The 21094-nt window shown below is 35.6% G+C and overlaps 1 protein-coding gene across 3 annotated transcripts; it reads left to right on the top strand.

Annotated features, from left to right (window-relative positions):
- The first annotated feature begins 3004 nt into the window (after nt 1-3004).
- Nucleotides 3005-20292, top strand: LOC139140816 (FGGY carbohydrate kinase domain-containing protein-like). Of its 3 annotated transcripts, XR_011554069.1 has the most exons (16): nt 3005-3218; nt 4011-4248; nt 5962-6073; nt 6770-6921; nt 8281-8369; nt 9114-9238; nt 9936-10064; nt 11956-12059; nt 12514-12683; nt 13439-13595; nt 14436-14510; nt 15297-15417; nt 16186-16280; nt 16698-17221; nt 18583-19444; nt 19722-20292. XR_011554069.1 is itself a non-coding variant. In XM_070710248.1 (14 exons), the coding sequence occupies exons 2-14, from the start codon at nt 4057-4059 to the stop codon at nt 16836-16838; spliced, it is 1662 nt and encodes a 553-aa protein (XP_070566349.1). In that variant the 5' UTR covers nt 3283-3422; nt 4011-4056; the 3' UTR covers nt 16839-19444. The 3 variants fall into 3 exon arrangements, 2 of the variants coding, with proteins under 2 accessions (XP_070566349.1, XP_070566358.1); XM_070710248.1 differs by lacking the exons at nt 3005-3218; nt 19722-20292 and adding an exon at nt 3283-3422 and having other exon boundaries at nt 16698-19444; XM_070710257.1 differs by lacking the exons at nt 3005-3218; nt 4011-4248; nt 19722-20292 and having other exon boundaries at nt 6000-6140; nt 16698-19444.
- The last annotated feature ends 802 nt before the right edge of the window (nt 20293-21094 follow it).

Raw genomic sequence — 21094 nt, 5'->3', positions numbered from 1 at the left:
AATGCATCGGCGAAAACATTGTTTAATATTTCTGACTGTTACTGTGGCCGTTATGCGTAAATATGCAAGTACTTGCTCAATCTGCAAACCTTTAACAGAAATAAAATGAGCGTTTCTATTCGTTAGTTGATCGCTATATGGTCACGGCTTCAACTTCGTTGTCATGGTGATTATCATTGTCCAAATTAATTAGTCTAGGTCTCTGTTATCTATTTGTTTCAACTTACCGTGAACTCAAACAATTGATGCAACCACGGTCCCTCTACGAGGGACTGTGATGTAATCGTGTGATCCTCGTAAACATTGATCCAAGATCTGCATTATGAATATTACATGGCCGATGTTTAAGTAATAAAGCACACCAAGCGATGGTATACAACGAGATTTTGACCAGTTCACGACATATATGCACGAGCGATAGCGAGTGCATATATGAAGTGAACTGGTCAAAATCGAGTGGTATACCGTCGCTGGGTGTGATTTATTGCTATTATATCATAACAGTATATTGAAATTCTGGCACGGAACGTCAAAACGGGTTTTTGCTCAAGCTGAGAGCTCGCTCGTATGCCAGCCGTGGTATATCACCAATATACCACGGTTCTTTTCGCGTCTCGACCAATGAGATCGCTGTGTTTGCACCATCAATATACTGGTATGATATAATACTCATCATTTCATGTCGCTGGGTCTACGGCGCGCCAAACGTTTGTCCATGTGATATTTATCTATGTAACTTTTCATAAAATAGTGTTTATTTTAAAATATATAGGAAGTATTATTCAGTGTAGGTACACATAAAGATTGCGTGAATTAATACTGTCTACCTTTCTCGATTGAAATTAAGCTTAGTGGAATCATAAAGAAAGAAAAAAATTCAAAAAATACCTCATTTAAAAAACACAGAAAATGGTACCTAATAGTACACTGTAAGTCATTACGGAAACAAAAAGAAAGACAACGACTTGAAAGATAACAAAGGAAAGAAAGACGCGTTCGCAACGACTTGGAAATCTGTCATCATACACACATACTTCGAACAAAAATGCACTGGGCGCTACAGAACAACCAGGAACTATTATAAGGTCATGCCTTTTTAGTTTTATCTTACCCAGGTGTAAAGTAGGGACAACTGGAACATGTTCGGCACGTTTTTGTTTTTATTTCATTTATTTTTATAATATTTTCACCAATTAACGACGCATGTTAGCAGCCATTTAGAGACAAGTTACAACATAACTATAAAACAAAAATCTAATAAAAAACAAAATTAATGAAACGACATACAAGAAACTCAAAACAGATTTAAGTCATATAGGCAAGACCACATATTTTTGTTGTAAAATGAAGTGATGGCAAAAACAACAATATTACCGTTAAGTGAATTAAATAACCGGGAAATGCGACTAATGTACTCTCTCTTTGTAGCATCGACTCAATGGTATAAAATAGGTTCTTTGTAGTGTGCTCTAGTCGTTGACAACTGAAATCTTGTGTAAATACCGAAGGAAAATGAGCGGATGTCCTCGATCCCACATCCTGGCGGTAAACTGTATCATGTACGAGGGTGAAAAACGATTTATCCATTTTAAATCTAACGTTTTAACTGACATATTGAGAACGATATCTCCTCAAAGCACTTTTCTGAAAAAGGGGGGGGGGAAGTGTTAGTAACTAAAGTGTAAGTTAACATAACGATTAGTTGACAGACAATTTAGATAACTTTCGGGAGAAAGTTTCCCCTCTGTCTTGTGCTTTTAGGCCGCGGCATGGGTTCAAACTTGCGCGAGTACAAACTGTCATAGCAATCATGCAAAGTGTGTCGTTGAATAGCTTCATCGACTTTTAGGTACTGTGCTTAGTTTTTTGAAAATCTAAACTTTTATTTTTCTCCAGAAACACAGGGATGGCGGCCATTTTGAATCTCAAATATTGGTAAATCTTTGGTAAGTTGTTTCTCGAGTACCAAAATTTATCGTACGGTGACCCCTGATTTTCTTTCTTGATTTTGAAAGAGAATGTTTGAAAGATTCCTAAAGGAAAGTTTGGCAAAAGTTTAAGTATTTTACTTTCGAGGGGCGTGCTACCTTTTTTACACGAAATCAGAGTTCCGGAGGAACTTGAATGAATTAACCCCAGTCTATATCCAGTCAATAGCAAAAGTCACACTTCGCATCTGAGCATTGATGAAGAAAATGCGATATTTTAAGAATCAACTTATGCAACCCAAGTTGTAAATTATGGGTTAAACAAAAATCAAATGTTTAGAAACGAAGAATGCTTCAAAAAGCCGCTACCTCATCATAATGAGTACGGGTCGTGATTAAATTTGCAGCTTATATAAAATGAAATCGAGTGTGTAAGAAAAGAAAAATCTTAAGGTTTTCCAAACGTTTGTTAAGAAATCCATATTTAACATCAAGTTGAATTCAATGGTTGATTAATTTAATGTAATTTGTCAGCTCTTTAGCAGTAATGGATAAAGATAAACGTGGCAAGCGCTGCAATTATGTGAGGTGCTCATCGTAACAGATATCGAACAATTTTCACCTACGTCGAACGGTCATTGTAGAAGAAGCATCGTAATTGTAAGCTTTCATTTTGAAATAGTATCCCATATTACCCCGTAACCACGCCGTATCATTGTGAAAACAACCCGCTTCACTAATCCTACGAACTAGTCCAGGGTTACCATCCCCTATAAACGAAAATTTTACCGTGAAATGACTAGTGAAGACACCAGGAACATGAATTAGTGAAAACAACAGGAAGTGTAATTGTGTAAATGATGGCGCTCTATCATCGCAGCCGAAGTACTGAGCGCGCACAAAGAAAGGTGATTATGGCAATATTAAATGATCATTGAACAAGTATGCTTGCCGTGGATTTCGAATTAGGTCAGGATTGGGGGGCGGTCAATCCTTATTTGTGTGCAGCTAATTACTTTCTTTGATAAAAGATGCTCGATGTGTTTTAGTTGACGAACACACAGTCTGTAAATATCACGTAAAGGTCAAAGGTTATCATTGCGTCCACAAGAAAATGTGATCAGCTGATTGCACGGGCTTTCACAGTTTGTTTGAACTGGGAATACTAGTGTAAACTATTGAAAGCTGCAGAAATATGAAGTTCTCTTAGTATGGACTTTGATTTTTCAGCAGCCGCTCAAGCAACAACCGGCCAAAATAAACGCAAGGGAACAACCAACGCCGTGAAAGGTCAGTACGTGGTGGCGTGCATACCGTTACGTCCATGTGCATACCTACTGGATTTGGTATAGCTGCAGTACAGAAGCTCGAGGTTTTGCCTGGCCTGGATATTTGGGTCGGACGGCAAAACCACCCAAATACCCAGGCAAAACCTTGAGCTACTGTACTGCAGCCAGATTGAGTAAAGATAGGTTGAAGCCACGGTCCATGGAGGTGAGTCTTGGAGCTTGGATGATCATTTGTGCAATAAGTAGCCCCAATACAACTCCCCCGCTCGTTTGCTGGGAGAGGAGCTAACGGAATGATTCTCGCTCCCCAACACAATACAACCGAGAGGATGGTAAGGCTACTAAACAGAGAAAGACGTCTGCGCGCAATTCTCTGTGTATTGTAATCAAGTATGTTAGCGAGCGTTGGTGTTGTAAGCCGGAGATATCTGGCCAGTAACCCAATGCTTTTAACAGTATAGCAATATGCGTTCGACATACTCTTTATTCGGCCCTGTTATTCATGCTTTATACAAAAAGAAAAATCACAGGGCCCTGAATAGTTTAGCATCATCCGTTTCGAAAGAACCATGCACATAACAGAGCTAGATATAGACTCAGGCCATGGAGATGAGTAATATGAGGTCCATATAGATACCGCACTAATAATGACAATGAAGATCGAACAAGATCTCGTTTCATCTCCATGATGATTAGGCTGAGTTCAAACTGGCATGTGATTCCACAGCGAACAATTTGTAGTTTTTGCTGCAGCTACATGTACACGCTATACTAAAACCACCATTGTTTCCAGTAACCGTGCTACAGTGTGACAATTCAGCCATAAATTAAACATCATTATGGCCAGCAACTCTCAGCAATTCTATATTGGAGTGGATGTTGGGACGAATTCAGCAAGGGCTGCTTTAGTGGATGTCAGGGGCAAAATACTCAAAACTGCCGTAAAAACCATCAAAATCTGGACACCAGCAACAGACTACTATGAACAGTCTTCTGAAGATATTTGGAATTCTGTTTGTTACACTGTCAAGGTATGTTCTGCATATATATCTATATCTATATATATATCTATATCTATATATATATCTATATCTATATATCTATATCTTATATATCTATATCTATATATACGGTATATATATATATATATATATATATATATATATATATATATATATATATATATATATATATATATATATATATATATATATATATATATATATATATATATATATACTCATGGATGTCTTTTTAAGCCATATGATACAGTAAAGTGATTGCAAGCAGAATCCTAGACTGAAAGATCTTAGTCACTCGAGGACTTTTGATCCCTATATGCTCCCCTATGGAGTGTAGAGAGCGCCCTCGAGGGATGGATCTTCCAGTCTAGCAGAATCCTTGATGCTTTTCACTGATGACAACTGAATGCCTTAAAAACATGGTTTGTCAGAACACTTGCCTTTCTTGAGAAAACTAACTACTTGTAACCATTACGGGAAAGCTCCATTACTTCGAAATACGCTATTTCCCTACTTAGTTAGGATTAATTTAACAGACCTGCCTTTCCTAAAATGGCACCAGCTGGATAAGATAAACAAAACAGTTCACACCTTGGGGGGATTAAATGTCTTCTTGTTTGTCACCCGAGTTGGTCAGGCAAGGACCCAGGTTTCAGATACCATGCAAGTTAATGCAGTCTTTCCCAAATGATTTCAAATGACTGGACAACACATGTATATGATTATTCTGATCATGCTGTTTGTGATGTCCATTTTACTCTCTGAACATAGCAATGGCATTTCAACACAAGATTATGTTTTTTTGCTTTATCTGTGGTTCAATACACTTTCAGAAATAATTGTCTTCATTTTGTAAAACAATAATAAAAAAATAATTGTGATTCAACCATCCTCCCAAGTACTTACCAGATTTATTTCCCATGATTTTCGTAGTGCATTGTGGGTCTGAAGGGCACAATAAAGGTATAAAAATAAATCTATGATGTCAAAGTTCATTTGGCAACCAGGGGTCACAGAGTTCACTTCATGCAAAGAGATCATGTGAAACTTTAATATTCCAACATCAAGATTAGAAATGAGAATGAAAAAGTTGTCTTTTTCCATTAACAAGCCTCCGGGAAATAGGATAGATTGATCAGGAACTTGTTAGCATTTTGTAAAATTATTTCAGTGTGATCCATCAAAAAACAGCAATATTTGGCAAAATCATGTGTGATTTTTTTAAATGAGGAAAAGAGTGAAGAGTCAGTTGGTAAAGTATATTTGATAGGTTGAAGGTTACCAGAAACACATATTTTATTTGCTCTTAGCACAAGCCAGTATAATTTGGCAAGGATATCCCTCAAATCAGTTGCAAAATTCTGTTTTTTTAAGAAAAGCAATTCGTGGCTTTGTTCAGTGAAGGAACTGTACATCGTGCATGGGGTATATAGCACAGATGACTACAACTGTACAAGTGTTGTCTGAGCCATAAGTCTGGCATATAGTCACAGTCCAAGAATTCAATGTGCTGTCAGTATCAGGCTGTGCAAAAGAATACAGAGGGTGTTATTTGATTTTCAGTAGTGTGAGTTAGACGTTTAGAGATTATGTAGATTCCTCAGTCCTTTTCAGTGATGATTATCTCCTCATAATAATTTAAAGTTAAGTAAAAAATGTCCCAGAATAAGTACTTTCCATTTTACCTGATCTAAACAATTATACCCATGATCCTTTTGGCAGGAAGTAACCTGTGATATTGATGTCAGTAAAGTGAGAGGCATTGGCTTTGATGCAACGTGCTCCCTGGTTGCCCTGGATACCAACTTCCAACCAATCACAGTTAGCCCAACAGGTACTCCGGATCCTGCATTCTGGGTAGAGGAATAAGGTCATCAGGTTAACCCTTTCAGGTTGAGGTTGTGAGTACAAGTTTTGTGGTGTTTGCCACAGGCATAAAAATCAGCGGGGAGACCAACTGATATATCATTGTATAATTTCTGTTATTCCTTTGTAGTGAATATGTACCTTTTTGTTTGTTATTAATATGTCAATTATTGATATTGCTCAAAAACAGAGGGGTATCCTATCCCTCAATTCAATTGCATTATTCTCCATACCTTGGAAAAACTATTTACATAAAAATGTTTAATTTGCATATTCTTTTGTTGTGATAATGTATTCTATTGAGTTATTAACATATGAATAGATTGCTCCAAAAACAGGGGTAGTCCACGTCTGAAATACCACTTGCAGAGAACCCTGCATTTATGGAGAACCCTATTGATTTTATGTGTTGAATCATGGCAATATTTGAATAACGGAGTGTTATGTTAGCTTGATTTTAATCTAAACCATGGAAGATAACTTCTTGCAACTCATTCTTGTGACTTGTTACACACTACCAATGAAGAACAAAAGTTTTAAACACATATATGGTACAGTTGCACGCCCTGTCTATCTTGTCTGATTATTACCACTCTTAACTGATGTACCATAAAGTGAACTCACGCTACTTTGAATTTATCAATTTTACCCTTGTTCATTGCAGAGAATGATTGCCAGAACATAATCATGTGGTTGGATCATCGGGCTGGCAAACAGGCTGATTTCATCAATAACACAAAACATGATATCCTCAAGTTTGTTGGTGGACAAATCAGTCTTGAACAAGAACCACCAAAATTGTTATGGCTCAAAGAGGTAACAATATTTATACTGAGGGTTGAGCTTCAGCTGAGCAGTATTCACTGCTAATGTCTTCGCTAGGCGAATAGGTGACGTATATTGGTGGTTCTAATTCGATTGAAAATGTACTTAATTTTCTAAAATCAAATGCACCTTTGCAACAGCTTTTCTGGCAACAAAATCTTGTAAATGCTATTGGTCTGATGCTTGTGAGTGCTCGTTTGAAGCTTGAGCTGATAATGATTTAATTGTCATGTTATTGTGAAATTTAAAACATTTTTTTGCATAAAATTATCAAAGTGTACAGCTCTCATTTTGAATTATCAAAGAGTACAGCAACTGTGGAATTATCAAAGAGTATAGCAGCTGTTTTGAATTATCAAAGAGTACTGCAGCCATTTTGAATTATCAAAGAGTACAGCAACTGTGGAATTATCAAAGAGTATAGCAGCTGTTTTGAATTATCAAAGAGTACAGCAGCCGTTTTGAATTATCAAAGAGTACAGCAACTGTGGAATTATCAAAGAGTATAGCAGCCGTTTTGAATTATCAAAGAGTACTGCAGCCAGAAATACTCCACAGCAGCTGCAGAATGGTTCTACTATGGAATAAAAAGAACATAATGTGTTCAACAGACTCAGTACACCGAAAAGATCATGTGATGGCAGTACAAACAAACCCGTGTGTACAGGTGCATTTATAGAAATACACATATTTCTATGCTCTCTCGAGCACGCCAGTTTGTTTGTCCCATGGTCTATTTGTATTTGGGGTTTAACCCATTATCAAAGAGTAAAGCAGCCCTTTTGAATTTAAAATATTATAATTTTTTTCAAATACCTGTCAATACATATAGTTGGTCAGTCATTTCTATTCTTCCAAAATTTGCTGTATAATGCCGGAATTTATTCTTAATTAGGGAAAAGAATGGCTCAAACTTTCATGGGCAACTTTTGAGGGGAAAAGATTAAAGTTTTAAGGTCCATATTACTTTGACTGCCTATGATTTCTTTGTCTTGTGGACTTTCAAGTGTTTGTACAGTGTCTTCCATACAATTGTAAATTTAAATTCCCAAAGATTGCAACAGTTTGACTGGATTGAGTCACCTTTGATTTAGGTTCTTAAAGATTTACTACTTTTGATGAAACAGTATTTGTTACTTTAGAAATGCTTTGACCTCCACACAATCTAAACCAGTATGCTTGAAATATGTTTTAAAAGTTGGTCAGTTAATACAGGTATGTGGAATGATTGACATTTAAAGTAATATCCTGTGTCGATTGTCAATTGTACAGGTAACAAAGAAAGAAAAAAGGATAAAGAAAGGAATGCTAATAAAATACAATGCACTTGTTGTGTGAATCCTATTTCAGAATTTGAGAAGCCAGTGTTGGGATAAAGCTGGATACTTCTTTGATTTGGCAGATTTTTTGACATGGAAAGCTACAGGAAGTTTGTCAAGGCAAGTAAAATATGAAAGTGTAATCCTCAAACCTTAAATGTTATTGATTTATAATCATGTGCAGTTTTTTACTCTTAAAATTTTACAATTTCATTTTGGTCCACAACTTGTGTTGATTTGTTTTGAAGTGTGGGCAGTAAATGAACTTCTCACATACTTGTTTTTATGAAAATTAAATGGAAATTTGATTTCACTTCACGAAGTTCTCACAGTGTTATCAGCCATTATTGCGTTGCAAATTTGAAGTACATTTAATATGTTTGTTAATAAAAATATTTACACTGTGCCACGTGATATTTATTCTTTGTAATGAAACATATTAAAAGTTTTTTTAAGTACAATGCCAACAAAATGAAGAATTGAAATTTTCATACGCACATAAAACCTTATAGTAAGTGTGTAAAAATGGCAAAAGCTATGTTTTTATGATATATGACGGTTTATAAATATCCAAGTTCTGTTTATGAGACATCAACTGACAATTCTACAAATCTAAGTGAATTGATAGGACATGTAGGAACATCTGACTTACCATGTTGTATTTGCTAGAGTGTTTTGACTAGATGTGAAATCAGGACCACTGAATTATCTGTTGAATGGTTTTATGGGATAGGGCTCAGAGAGACTGGCTCCTCAGGAAATGTGTTTGACTCTGTGTTGTCATTGAGTCATGCATTTGTCTCTGATTGGAAGCTCAATCTAAATCAATTTTATGTCAAATGTACTGCATTATTTGCCTAATAGATCTCTGTGTACATTGGTGTGTAAATGGTTATACCAGGCCAGTGAAAGAAGCCAGCGTTGGGATGATACGTTTTATCAACAGATTGGTCTGGAAGATCTGCTACCAAATAACTACAGAAAAATTGGTAAGAAAAATAATCTAATATTCTGGACACACTAAAAGATGTGATTATTTTTAACCTTTGAGCACCAAAGTCCATTTATGTCGCCTTGACAAAAGATACCACAGTCAAATATTTTCAGAATTTTGCCGAAATTTTGATGAAAAACAGTAGCTAATTAAATGTGATTTCCATTTGCTCCAGAATTTTCAAAACAAATACAGAAAAATTAATAAAAATTGGCAAAATGTTGCACAAAAATTTTGGTTGGAAAAATTACAGCACTCAAGGGGTTCCTTTCTCCATTCTATGAGAGATAAAGCAGTCATCCTCCACTGCCCAATTTCCTCCCAGTAATCCGCTGCTGCCTGATTTCTACCACTCCTCTCACAAAAATCCCTACCAACCAATCTGTTGTCAGTTATTATTTTATTTTATTTTATATGATATACAGATCAACGGGCAAATCCACTAACAGATCTGCAAAAATTACCAGTACTTCCTGCCACTCTTCTCCCACCAATTTCTACTCCCCAGTTACACACAAATTCCTTCATTCTGATTCGGAGAAATCAAAATTGATCGTATAGTCCCTTCCGTCTGTCCACACCCACCAATCTCAAAGTTCCAATGCTCATCCACTGATATACCGGTATATATCCATCCAGTGCAAATTGCCAACATCATACTCAATTGCTCATTACGTTCTTGTCTGTTGTAGGAAGTGATGTGCAGCTTCCAGGCACTCCAGTTGGTAGTGGATTACACAAGGCGGCAGCTGACCAGCTTGGCTTGGCAGTCGGTACTGCTGTTGCTACTTCAGTAATAGATGCCCATGCTGGTGGCGTTGGTAAGTTGATCTCAGAATCTACTCCACTCACTTAAAGGGACTTAAGCTGTAACTTGTGGCATGTTTTCAGTATTCTGCTTCTGTATATCAACTACCATGTCTGACCCTAATCCGCTTGTCATGCTGAAATTTCGAGTCTTCTTTCTGTCAACACAGCTTGTATGTGTGTAGTGATCATTGTTTATTGTTTACAAATGAATTCTAGTCTGGACTTGAATACAATTTTCAACAATAACAATGGAGATTATACTCATATAGGTTATGTTGATATGCTCAATACTTGGCATTAAATTACAGTTTAGGGATTCAATGCAGAAAGTGTAGGGAAACCACAAAACACAAGTTCTGAAAAAAATAACCAAAAGATACAGCTTATGGAGCTTTAAAACGATTTCTTTAAAGAAAGCTACAGGGTTTTTGCAAAGGTAGGATGGTGTTTTCTCAAGAGCACTGACAATTACTCAGACCTCCTTATTTAAACAAAAGCCCCTTTATATAAACACAAATGCGTACAATGACCAATTAGATCTTCAAATTATCGATATTCACAGAGTATAGATAGTGGTGTTCCGCACCATGATTGCCGCCTATGATGTTACATCACATAGTTGATTAAACCCACTATCTCTGCCCAGCTACATTGAGAAATCTACAGAAAGATGTGCCAAGCTACAAAACTGTGTACATATGTGAACTAATATGAATGAAGTGCAAATGATGTGTGCAGCCTTCTAACATATTAAACATTTCCTACATGGATAATAGCAAGAAACAGGAGACTGTCTTTGATATGATCTTGATCCACAAACCTAAATTTGCATAACTTAAATTTGCATAATTTATAATGGTCTCCCTCAAACAGAACCAACTCTTCCCCCCCCCCCCCCCCCCACACCCCAATTTTCAAGCAGAAGGGCCATTTCTTCCTTAGTAGAGAAACATGTAACAAATGCTGGATTGGGAACATTGGTATATAATTTTGAAATTAGTTCTATTATACCCTAATCTACTGTGTACCCTTGTATTGACATAATGAGGACAGGCCAGGTTAGGCCAAAAAAAATAGTGCTGTTCCGATAAAATGGTTTTCAAAATTAGGGTATGGGTCGGCAGGAACTTTTTCCCCAAAATATTTTTAAATATGCATTTTTCAGGGGTTCAGGACAATCAAACACTGGCCAAAACATTTCCAGAAAATGTATCATACATATAAAAGGAAAAAAACATAAAAGGTATTCTCGTTCAAGCAAAAATCAAATGCCAAGTAACGAACGCCTGATTTTACGGGTTTTGTCTTTCTTTTTTTTATTTCTGTGTTTATGTAGCTCTAAAAAGTTTACGGTCGGCAGGTAAAAAATAGGGAAGGCCAGGTTATCGGAATAGCACAATTTTTTCTGTTCAGCCTTAAGGTAGTATGTGTCTTGAAAGTGAAAGACTTAAACTTTTGCTCAAACTTTCTCAAATGAAACTTTCAACCATTCTCTCACCAAATCAACAATAAAAATCAGGGGTCATTGTGATAAGTCGGGAACTAGAGAAAAAAATTATCAAACATTTTGCGATATTTGAAATTCAAAATGGCCGTCTTTCCTGTGTTAACTTTATAGGGGGAAAATTAAATTTTGGATTTTCGAAAAACTAATCTGGTAAAGTTTTTCTTTCTCCTCGAGCTTTAAAATGAGGCCTCCACAAGTAGTAGATCAGAAAAGAATTGTAGAAATTTGAGAGTTTGACTATCTGTCCCAGGGGTGCGTACTACCTTAAATGACTGGGAAGCCTCTGTAATACATGTATTTACCTGCTTACCTCCCTTACCAGAAATACTGCATGTATTAAGTCAAATGCTGACAAAGTGTGGATATCCATTCATTCTAATTGTCCTTTAATGCAGGTGTCATAGCCTGTGATGTCAGAGGTCATGACCTTTCCTGTGAAAATCAGCCAATCACAGCAAGGATTGCCCTAATTTGTGGAACATCAACTTGTCACATGGCAGTGAGTTATTCTAGTCTCTACTTAACCCTTTGAGCGCAAAAGTCAATTTTTGTCGCCTTTACAGAATATACCCCAGTAAAAAAAATGTTCAGAGTTTTGCGAAATTTTGATTAAAAACTGTAGCCAATGGAATGTGATGACCGTTTGGTCTAAAATTATCAAAAGAATGACAGAAAAATTCATAAAAATTGGTAAAATGTGGCACTGAAATTTTGATGGGAAATAAAAATCTTCTATCCCTTGAGAAAGCTATATTCAGTGCTGTAAGATAAGGACCGTATTTTAGTTGTTTATCATCAGCTATTGTTTCTTTGTAAATGAGTATGTCATGAATTTCCTCACAAATAGTACCAGTATCAATGACATCAAAATAATCATGATGCATATGTTGTTTGAGAGGATCATAGATAAAATTCTGATTGAACAAACTGTTTGCTTCTCACCTTTTGAACAGATCTCTAAAGACTTGATATTTGTGAATGGTGTGTGGGGTCCTTACTACTCGGCCATGGTTCCCGGATACTGGTTGAATGAAGGTGGACAAAGCGCCACTGGCTGTCTGGTAGACCATGTGATCTTCAAACATGCTGCGTACCAAGAGGCCAAGAGCATTGCTGAAGAGAGGTAAATTCCTATACAAAACCTTTTGCCTTCTGAAGTCATATGCTGTAATTTTGACACAGGGTTGAATTATTGTTCTTCTTGTTTTAAAACAAATGTGGAAAAAGCTTTATATGTGCCAAGTTGTCATTTGTTTGATTTGGTCTTGAAATTATAGAAATGAAGAAGAGAAAACATTCTAGGCTTGTTTAGTTTCCTTAGTTGTCATCATGTTGGTAACTATGCCAACCAGTATTACATGTTACCAAAGTAACCAAGCCAAGTTGATCACAGAATTAATATGCAGATGAGCAAAACAGATGTAAAACTTGGTCAAAAATTAAAACCTAGAAACTATGTGCTCTTAGACTTTGAAATTTCTGAAAGCTTCCAATCTTGATTCAGATAAGGTTTGTCAAAAATCAAGTTCTGATATGCAAATAAACAATAATTATAATAGAATTGCTAATAAATTCCAAGCTAAGAAATTACTTTCTCCGTGAAGTTCATATTTGCGTAATAATATTGCTAACAGTATTTAGATACAAATTTGTTAGAACCAAAGTTGGTAGAATGAACTAAAATGTAAATGAGCAACTAGATATGAAAAATTGTCAAAAATTACAAATTTAAGAGCTTCTGGCCCAGTGGCTGTGATATTTAGTGATATTTTTGGTGAAAAAATATGTAATTTCCCACAGATATCGATGATATTTTCACATGTTGTTAAACAGAAAGCACATTGCCATTTAATTGTAGTTTTCTTTTATGTGATGCAGAGATTGCAGCATCTATGATGTACTCAATGCACATGTCCAATCATTGGCTGAGAAACAGCATGTGACCTCACCGGGTCAGCTGACCAAGGACTTCCATGTATGGCCTGATTTCCATGGCAACCGGTCACCAATTGGAGATGCTTCTCTGAAAGGAATGGTAAGTAATAGTTTACGCATCATGTATAGGTGTACATGGTTCAATAATATCTACTTTACTTGGTAAGATATACATTTCATCCAGTGTTCTCCCTGAGATTTTCTGGTAGAGTGGTGGCTAATTTGCATAACAATAAATGCAATTGTTATGGTAATGAGTTTCTGTTCTTTACCAAAACTTAAAAGGTGGCGGCCACCACTCTATAATTGCTCTGGGCAGAACACAGTCATCATATCGGCAAATTTATCATTGTAAAAAATATAATTGTTCAGCAATCTTTCACCATGTCTTTTCCAATGAGTGCAACTTTTGTAAAATCCTGATTCAATGACTGTAGAATTTTGTGATGATGACCTTAATTTGTTTGGCTTAGCCTACTGGCACAGTACACATAAATTTTCATGATAGGAAAGAAGTTGGAAGTGTGATGTTTGGTTTCATGCAATTCTCAATGAAATCATCTGCATGGTGATAAACTTTACAGGCTAATAGACCACATCCATCCTGAATAATTACAGTGGTATGACCTGTCTATAATATCCTGAACTCTCTGTTAGATTGCAGACTAGCAGCTGATGAAACTGATCTGCCACTACTTACTCATGGCGTTTTGTCAGGCCAAGATATTTTAATTGTCATTCAATTTTCTTACTGACAGAATTAATGTACATCCATTCCTCTTAAAATATCTCAAAGAGTATTGTAACTTTGAATGAATGTAGCGGTAGTATCATTACATAGTGGTCAGCAATTTTCTACTCTGTCAATGATAGCGATATGACTTACCTTGTATCATCAAAGATTGCTGGCTCTTTAAAATCACTTTGCCTTTGCTTTTAGATCTGTGGCTTAAGTTTGTCTTCCGACCTTGATAGTCTAGCTGTGTTGTACCTGGCTACAATACAGTCCATAGCGGTAAGTATGAACATGACGAATATTTTCCATAATCATCAGCTGAAACTGAAAATTGATTTCTAAAAAGAATTCACTCAATCCATTTAGCACATGTTAATAAAAGCTGCTGTAGAATCTAGTGTTATCCAATCAAAGACAGGAAAAATTTAAACCGTCCAATGGCAGGTCATCAACCAAACTACTTACTAGACACATGTTAGTTTTCCAATTTCACGCAACTAAACTCAGAAACCATTATTACGTCCACAAGCCTGGCTTGCGTTGATCCTTGTACGACAACAACATAGAGGAGAGATTTAAGGTAGAACGCACCTCGGGGACAGACATTCGGACTCTCAAACTTTTACAATTCTCTTCTGATATACCACATGTGGGGGTTCATTTTAAAGCTCTCGGTGAAAGAAAACTTTTCACCGACTTAGTTTTTCGAAATTCGAAAATTTTAATTTTTCTCCATAGAGTTAACACAGGGATGGCGGTCATTTTGAATTTCTAATATCGGTAAATCTTGGTAAATTTGTTTCTCTAGTTCCAAATTTGCACGGTGACCCCTATTTTTATTCTTGATTTTGAAAGAGAATGATTAAAAGATTACTTGAGGAAAGTTAGAGCAAAAGTTTAAGTCTTTCACTTTCGAGGTGTATACTACCTTAATCATCTGACTGCAATCTTCTTGTTGATGTAAGTGGCAAATGTGAGCTGCAGCTTTAATCAGATTCAAGTGAAATGTATTTGTGTTATCGAAAAGTGCAGTATTCTCTCATTTTGCCACTTTCTGTCACATAGCTTGGAACCAGACATATCCTAGACACAATGAACAAGGCTGGTCATGGTATCTCAACGATGTTTGCCTGTGGTGGTCTTTGTAAGAACCAGCTCTATATACAGACTCATGCTGATGTCACAGGTACGTCTCTGGAGTGTTGACAGTATGTCAGGGTCAGATTCTATAATGACATGAATACTCATCAGAGGAAATTTAGAAAATGAGTTACACGTAGCTTTATATTAGACATTTTGTATATTTACAGATATATGTATATGATAATGTATGTATGTAATTTATGTAAATATTCATGTATGGATGGATGTGCCGCATTTATGTGTGTATGTATGGATGGATGTACTGGATGTATGTATGTATGGATGGATTGATGGATGGATGGACGGACAGACGGACGGACAGACAGACGTACTGTCCTATGTACGGTACTATACAAATGCATAGGCAGTGTAGGCAAACCCTTAAAAGTTACAAATTAGTCACCTTTTCACCTTTTCACTCAAACATGTTTCATTAAACAAAATATCAAGTTTATTAAGGAAAATCTTGTTGAGACTTTTATGAAGGATTACTCAGTGTTTTATGCCATGGAGATTGTCTTACAAATATTTTATCGAGGACAAATAGTGTACATACAGTTAAACACATACAGTAAAATGGCATTTTTCTTATAAAAAAGAAGATAATGCAAACAATGGCATCTTGGAACAGCTGACCGAGCAGTTTTGAGAATTTTTACTGCAAGATGTCATCAATATGCAAGGCTGTGTCTCGCCCCTCCTCCAATGTTGTGTTGGTCTACAACAATAAAGTTTGACCAGCTAATCCATGCATGTGATTCTTGTTGATATACTAGTATGCCATCAAGAAATCATATTGTTTATTTGACAGGTATGTGTGTAGTTCTTCCCAGAGAATCAGAGTCTGTGTTATTGGGAGCAGCCATTCTCGGGGCGTGTGCTTCTGGAGACTACAGCAGTGTACAGGTTAGTCCATTTTTTTTCACCAGCCTTCATTGGTGTACTGCTAACATGTACACTTGGTCTGCCTTGTACTTTACAACGTAGGTACCTGTATGGCTTCTCAATAGTAGGTCTGACTGAGATCAGTTTGTCAGATTCAATTTCTGCCCTGTGTGTCAAGACAAGCATTATCAACCTCCCACTTCCTTAAGAATATGTGAATTGTACAAACCGGCTGAACAATCATTGCCATTCACAGCAACAAAAAATACCAGAGCTACGAAACAGTTCAAAATAGAGAATAATCACAGACGATTTGACAGTGGACTGAAATGTTATTATAAAGAGACAAGAAATGCAAGACTGAGTGTTGCTACTTATATTACACATTATATGTTTATAATTATCAACTTTTGGTGTGTGTTTTTTTGCACTAACCAGGAAGCCATGCAGAAGATGAGTGGTGTTGGCACTGTGGTCAGACCAAATACAAATACAGAGCAGTTCTACCACAAGAAATACAGAGTCTTCCTCAAGATGTTGGAGCATCAGAGGGAGTACCAAGACCTCATGAAGGAATAAATTGTTTCTTATTGTCATCATTGAGAATGTTAGCATCAGCCCCATGATTGATGTAATGTTCTTTGTATGATAGGAAATGCAGATTGTACATGATATAGGTATGTAATTGACTTTTGTCAAAAAATTGATTGGACAGATAGTCATAAGAAAAAACAAAAAAACGACTCATTACGATCTCTGAGAATTGACAACTATAGATTCCAATGATAAGATAGTCATGTTATTGTTAAGAAATTGTAAATCAGATATACCAGTACCTTAGCAAATGGAGCAATTCCCTGTTCTTGTTGGTCTTCCAAAGACAATTTCTAAAATGTTGAAATATTTTATCATTGATTCATCATACTGATGATTGTTCTTGTCGCTGTTTCTGACTAAAAGCTGTAACTTTTGACATTATTAGCTCCGCTGTCAGTGTCGCGGAGCTTATCAAATAGGTTGATTTTCCATCGTTGTCCGTCATCGTCTGTCAACAATTGCCTTCTCCTCTGAAACCGCAAGTCCAATTGCTTTGAAATTTATATGCAGCTCACTTGGGTGACCTCACTTAAGTTTGTTCAAATCGTGGTGAAATTTGCATATTTGTATTTTTGGGCATTTTTTGGTGTTTTGGTTAAAAAAAATCTTCTTCTCTGAAACCGCTTGTCCGATTGCTTTGAAATTTGATATGCAGTTTACTTAGGGTGACTTCAGTCAGATTTGTTCAAATTGTGGTGAAATTTGCATAATTGTATTTTTAAGGCAATTTTGTCATATTTGATAAAAAAATCTTTAAAAATCTTGTTCTTCAAAACTACCGGTCAGATAGCTTTGATATTTGATATATGTCCCTAGGGATGATCTATTTCAGATTTTTTCAAATTGTGCAGAAATATGCAAATTTGCATTTTTAAGGCAATTTTTGCCATTTTTGGTCAAAAAATGTATTTCTCTAAAATTACTCGTCAGATAGGTTTGAAATTTGGTTATACTGGTTTCTATAGATGAACTAAATAATATATATGAATTCTGATGAAATCAGACTTCTGTAATTTTGTATTTTGGGGGCAATATTTGCCACTTTTGGTCAAAAAATGTGTATTTCCAAAACTGCCCATCTGATAGCTTTGCAATTCAGTATACAGGTTCCTTCCTACAGATCACCTTAATGTTATTTATTGAATTTCTGATGAAATCTGTAATTTTGTAATTTTGGGGCAATTTTTGCCATTTTTGGTCAAAAAATGTGTATTTCCAAAACTACTCATCTGATAGCTTTGAAATTTGGTATATAGGTTTCTAGATGAACTAAATAATATTTATTGAAATTATGATGAAATCTGAAATTTTGAATTTTTGGGTCATTTTTTCCATTTTTGGTTAAAAAAGTGTGTTTTCAAAAAGTACTGGTCTAACAGCTTTGAAATTTGGTATACAGGTTTCTATAGATGAACTAAATTTGATCTTTTGAAATTATGATGAAATCTGCAAATTTTGTTTTTGGGGCAATTGTTGCCATTTTGGTCAGAAAATTTTTATTCTCCAAAAATCTACTCATCAGATAGCTTTGGTTGACGTGTTCTTAGGGATGATCGATGTGATATATTCAAAGTATGATAAAATCTTCGATTGTGTATTTTTGCAGCTATTTTAGCACTTTTTTTCTGGCCACTGCATTGAGCTATCAAAGATTTCCACCTTCATCAAAATGTGTCAAAAATAGTTATTCTCTACATAAACACAGCGGAGCTATATCGGCCGCTAGGTCGCTTGTTTTCATTATTTTTGATCGTAAAGCGAATGTTTTCTTCTCAGAAGTATGTAGGAACACAAAGTATTTGTCATGCAAGCAAAAGGCAATTTTAATGCCGACAAAGGAATTCTCATCTAAACTTGAGAGGTCAAAAATAAAATTGGACTTGACATTCAGACATTATTTATTTACAAGTTGAATACAAGAAATTCCTGTATAATTTAAGAGAAGAACGTGAAACTGTAATTTGTAGACAGGATAAAAATTACTGGAAATTACATGAAAAGTTACAGAAGTAGAGATACACAAATGGCCATGGCAATTGATGTACATACTATAAACTTCACTTTTAAAATTTCCGGTTTCAGTAGCAAAGGAATGCCCAGAGTTTCATTATCCATGTTAGAGTGGAGTTGGGGCAATACCTATCAGATATTAGAAAGATAAATGATGTGTTATATACCTGGTGTATGTTTTTTTACCAAACACTGACATTCACACATAGTTTTCATGGTACAATAATTGAGCAAATGTAGTGAATAAGTTACGGTAAAACATGCCTTTAGGACACTGCTTTTGCTGCTTAAATTTTTACAATATTTTCTAATGTATTGCTTTTGACTCATTTTAAATGAAATATTCACCATTTTGTTTGAAATTTATTTTTTCTCCTTTGAAGTTAATGCACGTGGCCATTTTAATTTCAAATGTATGTAAATTTGTAATTGTTCAAGGTGACCAGGACTTTATTCCAGATTTGAAAAAGAATAACTTTACAAAAATGAAATTAGAGGTAAGTTAATTTTCAGAGAAGTGTTTAGTTTTCTTAATCAAACAAAACGGTGAATACTTTATTTAAAATGAGTCAAAAGCAGTACATTAGGAAAACATTGTAAAAAAGACAATGTACTCAAGGCACGTTTTACTGTAACTTATTCACTTCTGTTTCACTGTGCAATACAAAGCGAGACTTTTAGAATTTGAAAGAGTCTTGACAGAGGAGAATGGTATGCAACTCAAATGGAGATTAATTGGATTGCGAATTTCATTACACATGCAAAAGGTCGACATCGCATTACATCCTGTACGCCAGGGAAGGGATTGTACCCTCATTAAGTTAAAATAATTGACAATCGTTGAGGGAGAAACAGGACAATTTCTCTCGTCATACAATTAGTGGTTGTCGGGGAAAAACGGTAGCAAAGCATAGAATACGGCTTAGTTTTTCTAAATTCGAAAATTTTATTTTTTCTCCATAGAGTTAACACAGGAAGGCAGCCATTTTGAATTATTTCAAATATCGGTAAATCTTAGGTTATTTGTTTCTCTATTACCAAAATTTGCACGGTGACGCCTGATTTTTATTTTTGATGTTGAAAGAGAATTGCTGAAAGATTACTTAAAGAAAGTTTGAGCAAAAGTTAAAGTCTTCACTTTCGAGGCGCATTCTACCGTGACCTTAAGTGAAATATGAGTAGAGCTTTATGTCTTGAAGTTTCAGTGCGCATATTGCCTTAGGGATAGAAAGGTTCTTAGACTTCTTAGGCATAAAGTGCCACGGCATTCGATGATCATTGAGGTGTCTCTTTAACATCAGTTTTCAGATGATAAGGTTGGAAATAGTAGCTGATGTCTAGCCACTGCCCCTTCAAAATGTTAAGTAAGATACTTTTGACTGTTGCATTTTTCAAATAATTTGGAAGAATAAACTATATCGACACATATCAAGTTGTTATTGCCTTTCATTTCTTGAATCATTTTGCAAAAAAGTGAAAAATATTGATTTGAAACACAAGTTAGACCGACAGGTATGCTTTTGTGAATCATTTGCTTATTTCATTTTAACTGAGTTTTTTTTACTTATATTGGTCACTTCATTCTCAAATGTTGCACAAAATGACAATCACTCTTCAAAACAAAGTACTAAAATTTGCATCGACTCGACTTGTGAAAGCTTTGATTTCAAATCAAAGATTAAGATTGGAATTTACAAGCCATATTCAATATATAGTTGCATCTTGAAAAGTTATATTTTGAGATTCAGACAAATATTTATACAGGAGGGGACAGATACAAGGCAGCTTTTCATCATACTTTTAAAACATATTCAGACTTTATTGGAGATCTTGTGGAAGAAGCGATGGTAATTTACAATTTGCATGTAATGTTGCCTTGCTTGTATTAGCAATGTGCCGTATCATCTATCCTTCTGTTAATCATATTTATTGACTCCTCAACAAGTGTTTTATCCTAAAACTTGGAAATAAATGGCTTCCAGTATATGTGGAAAATCCATGACAGTGTGGCCTTATAGTAGCTATATTCGGCCATGTTGCAAATGAATTGTCTGACTGAATGAATGAATGCGATCATTTTCACAAAATTTGAACAAAAAGTTTTGCTGTCAGGTGTATTCACATTCCAAAGTTTAAGTTGGTATCGAAATCCCGACCGCGGCAAGAACTTTAAAATGTTACAATTCGTCACAAATGTCTAACAGAGTACGACCATTTACTACAAATCG

Source organism: Ptychodera flava, chromosome 1, assembly GCF_041260155.1.
Source record: "Ptychodera flava strain L36383 chromosome 1, AS_Pfla_20210202, whole genome shotgun sequence".
Classification (NCBI taxonomy): domain Eukaryota; kingdom Metazoa; phylum Hemichordata; class Enteropneusta; family Ptychoderidae; genus Ptychodera; species Ptychodera flava.
The sequence above is the reverse complement of the archived record's forward strand: the minus strand, read 5'-3'. Positions and strand labels throughout refer to the sequence as shown.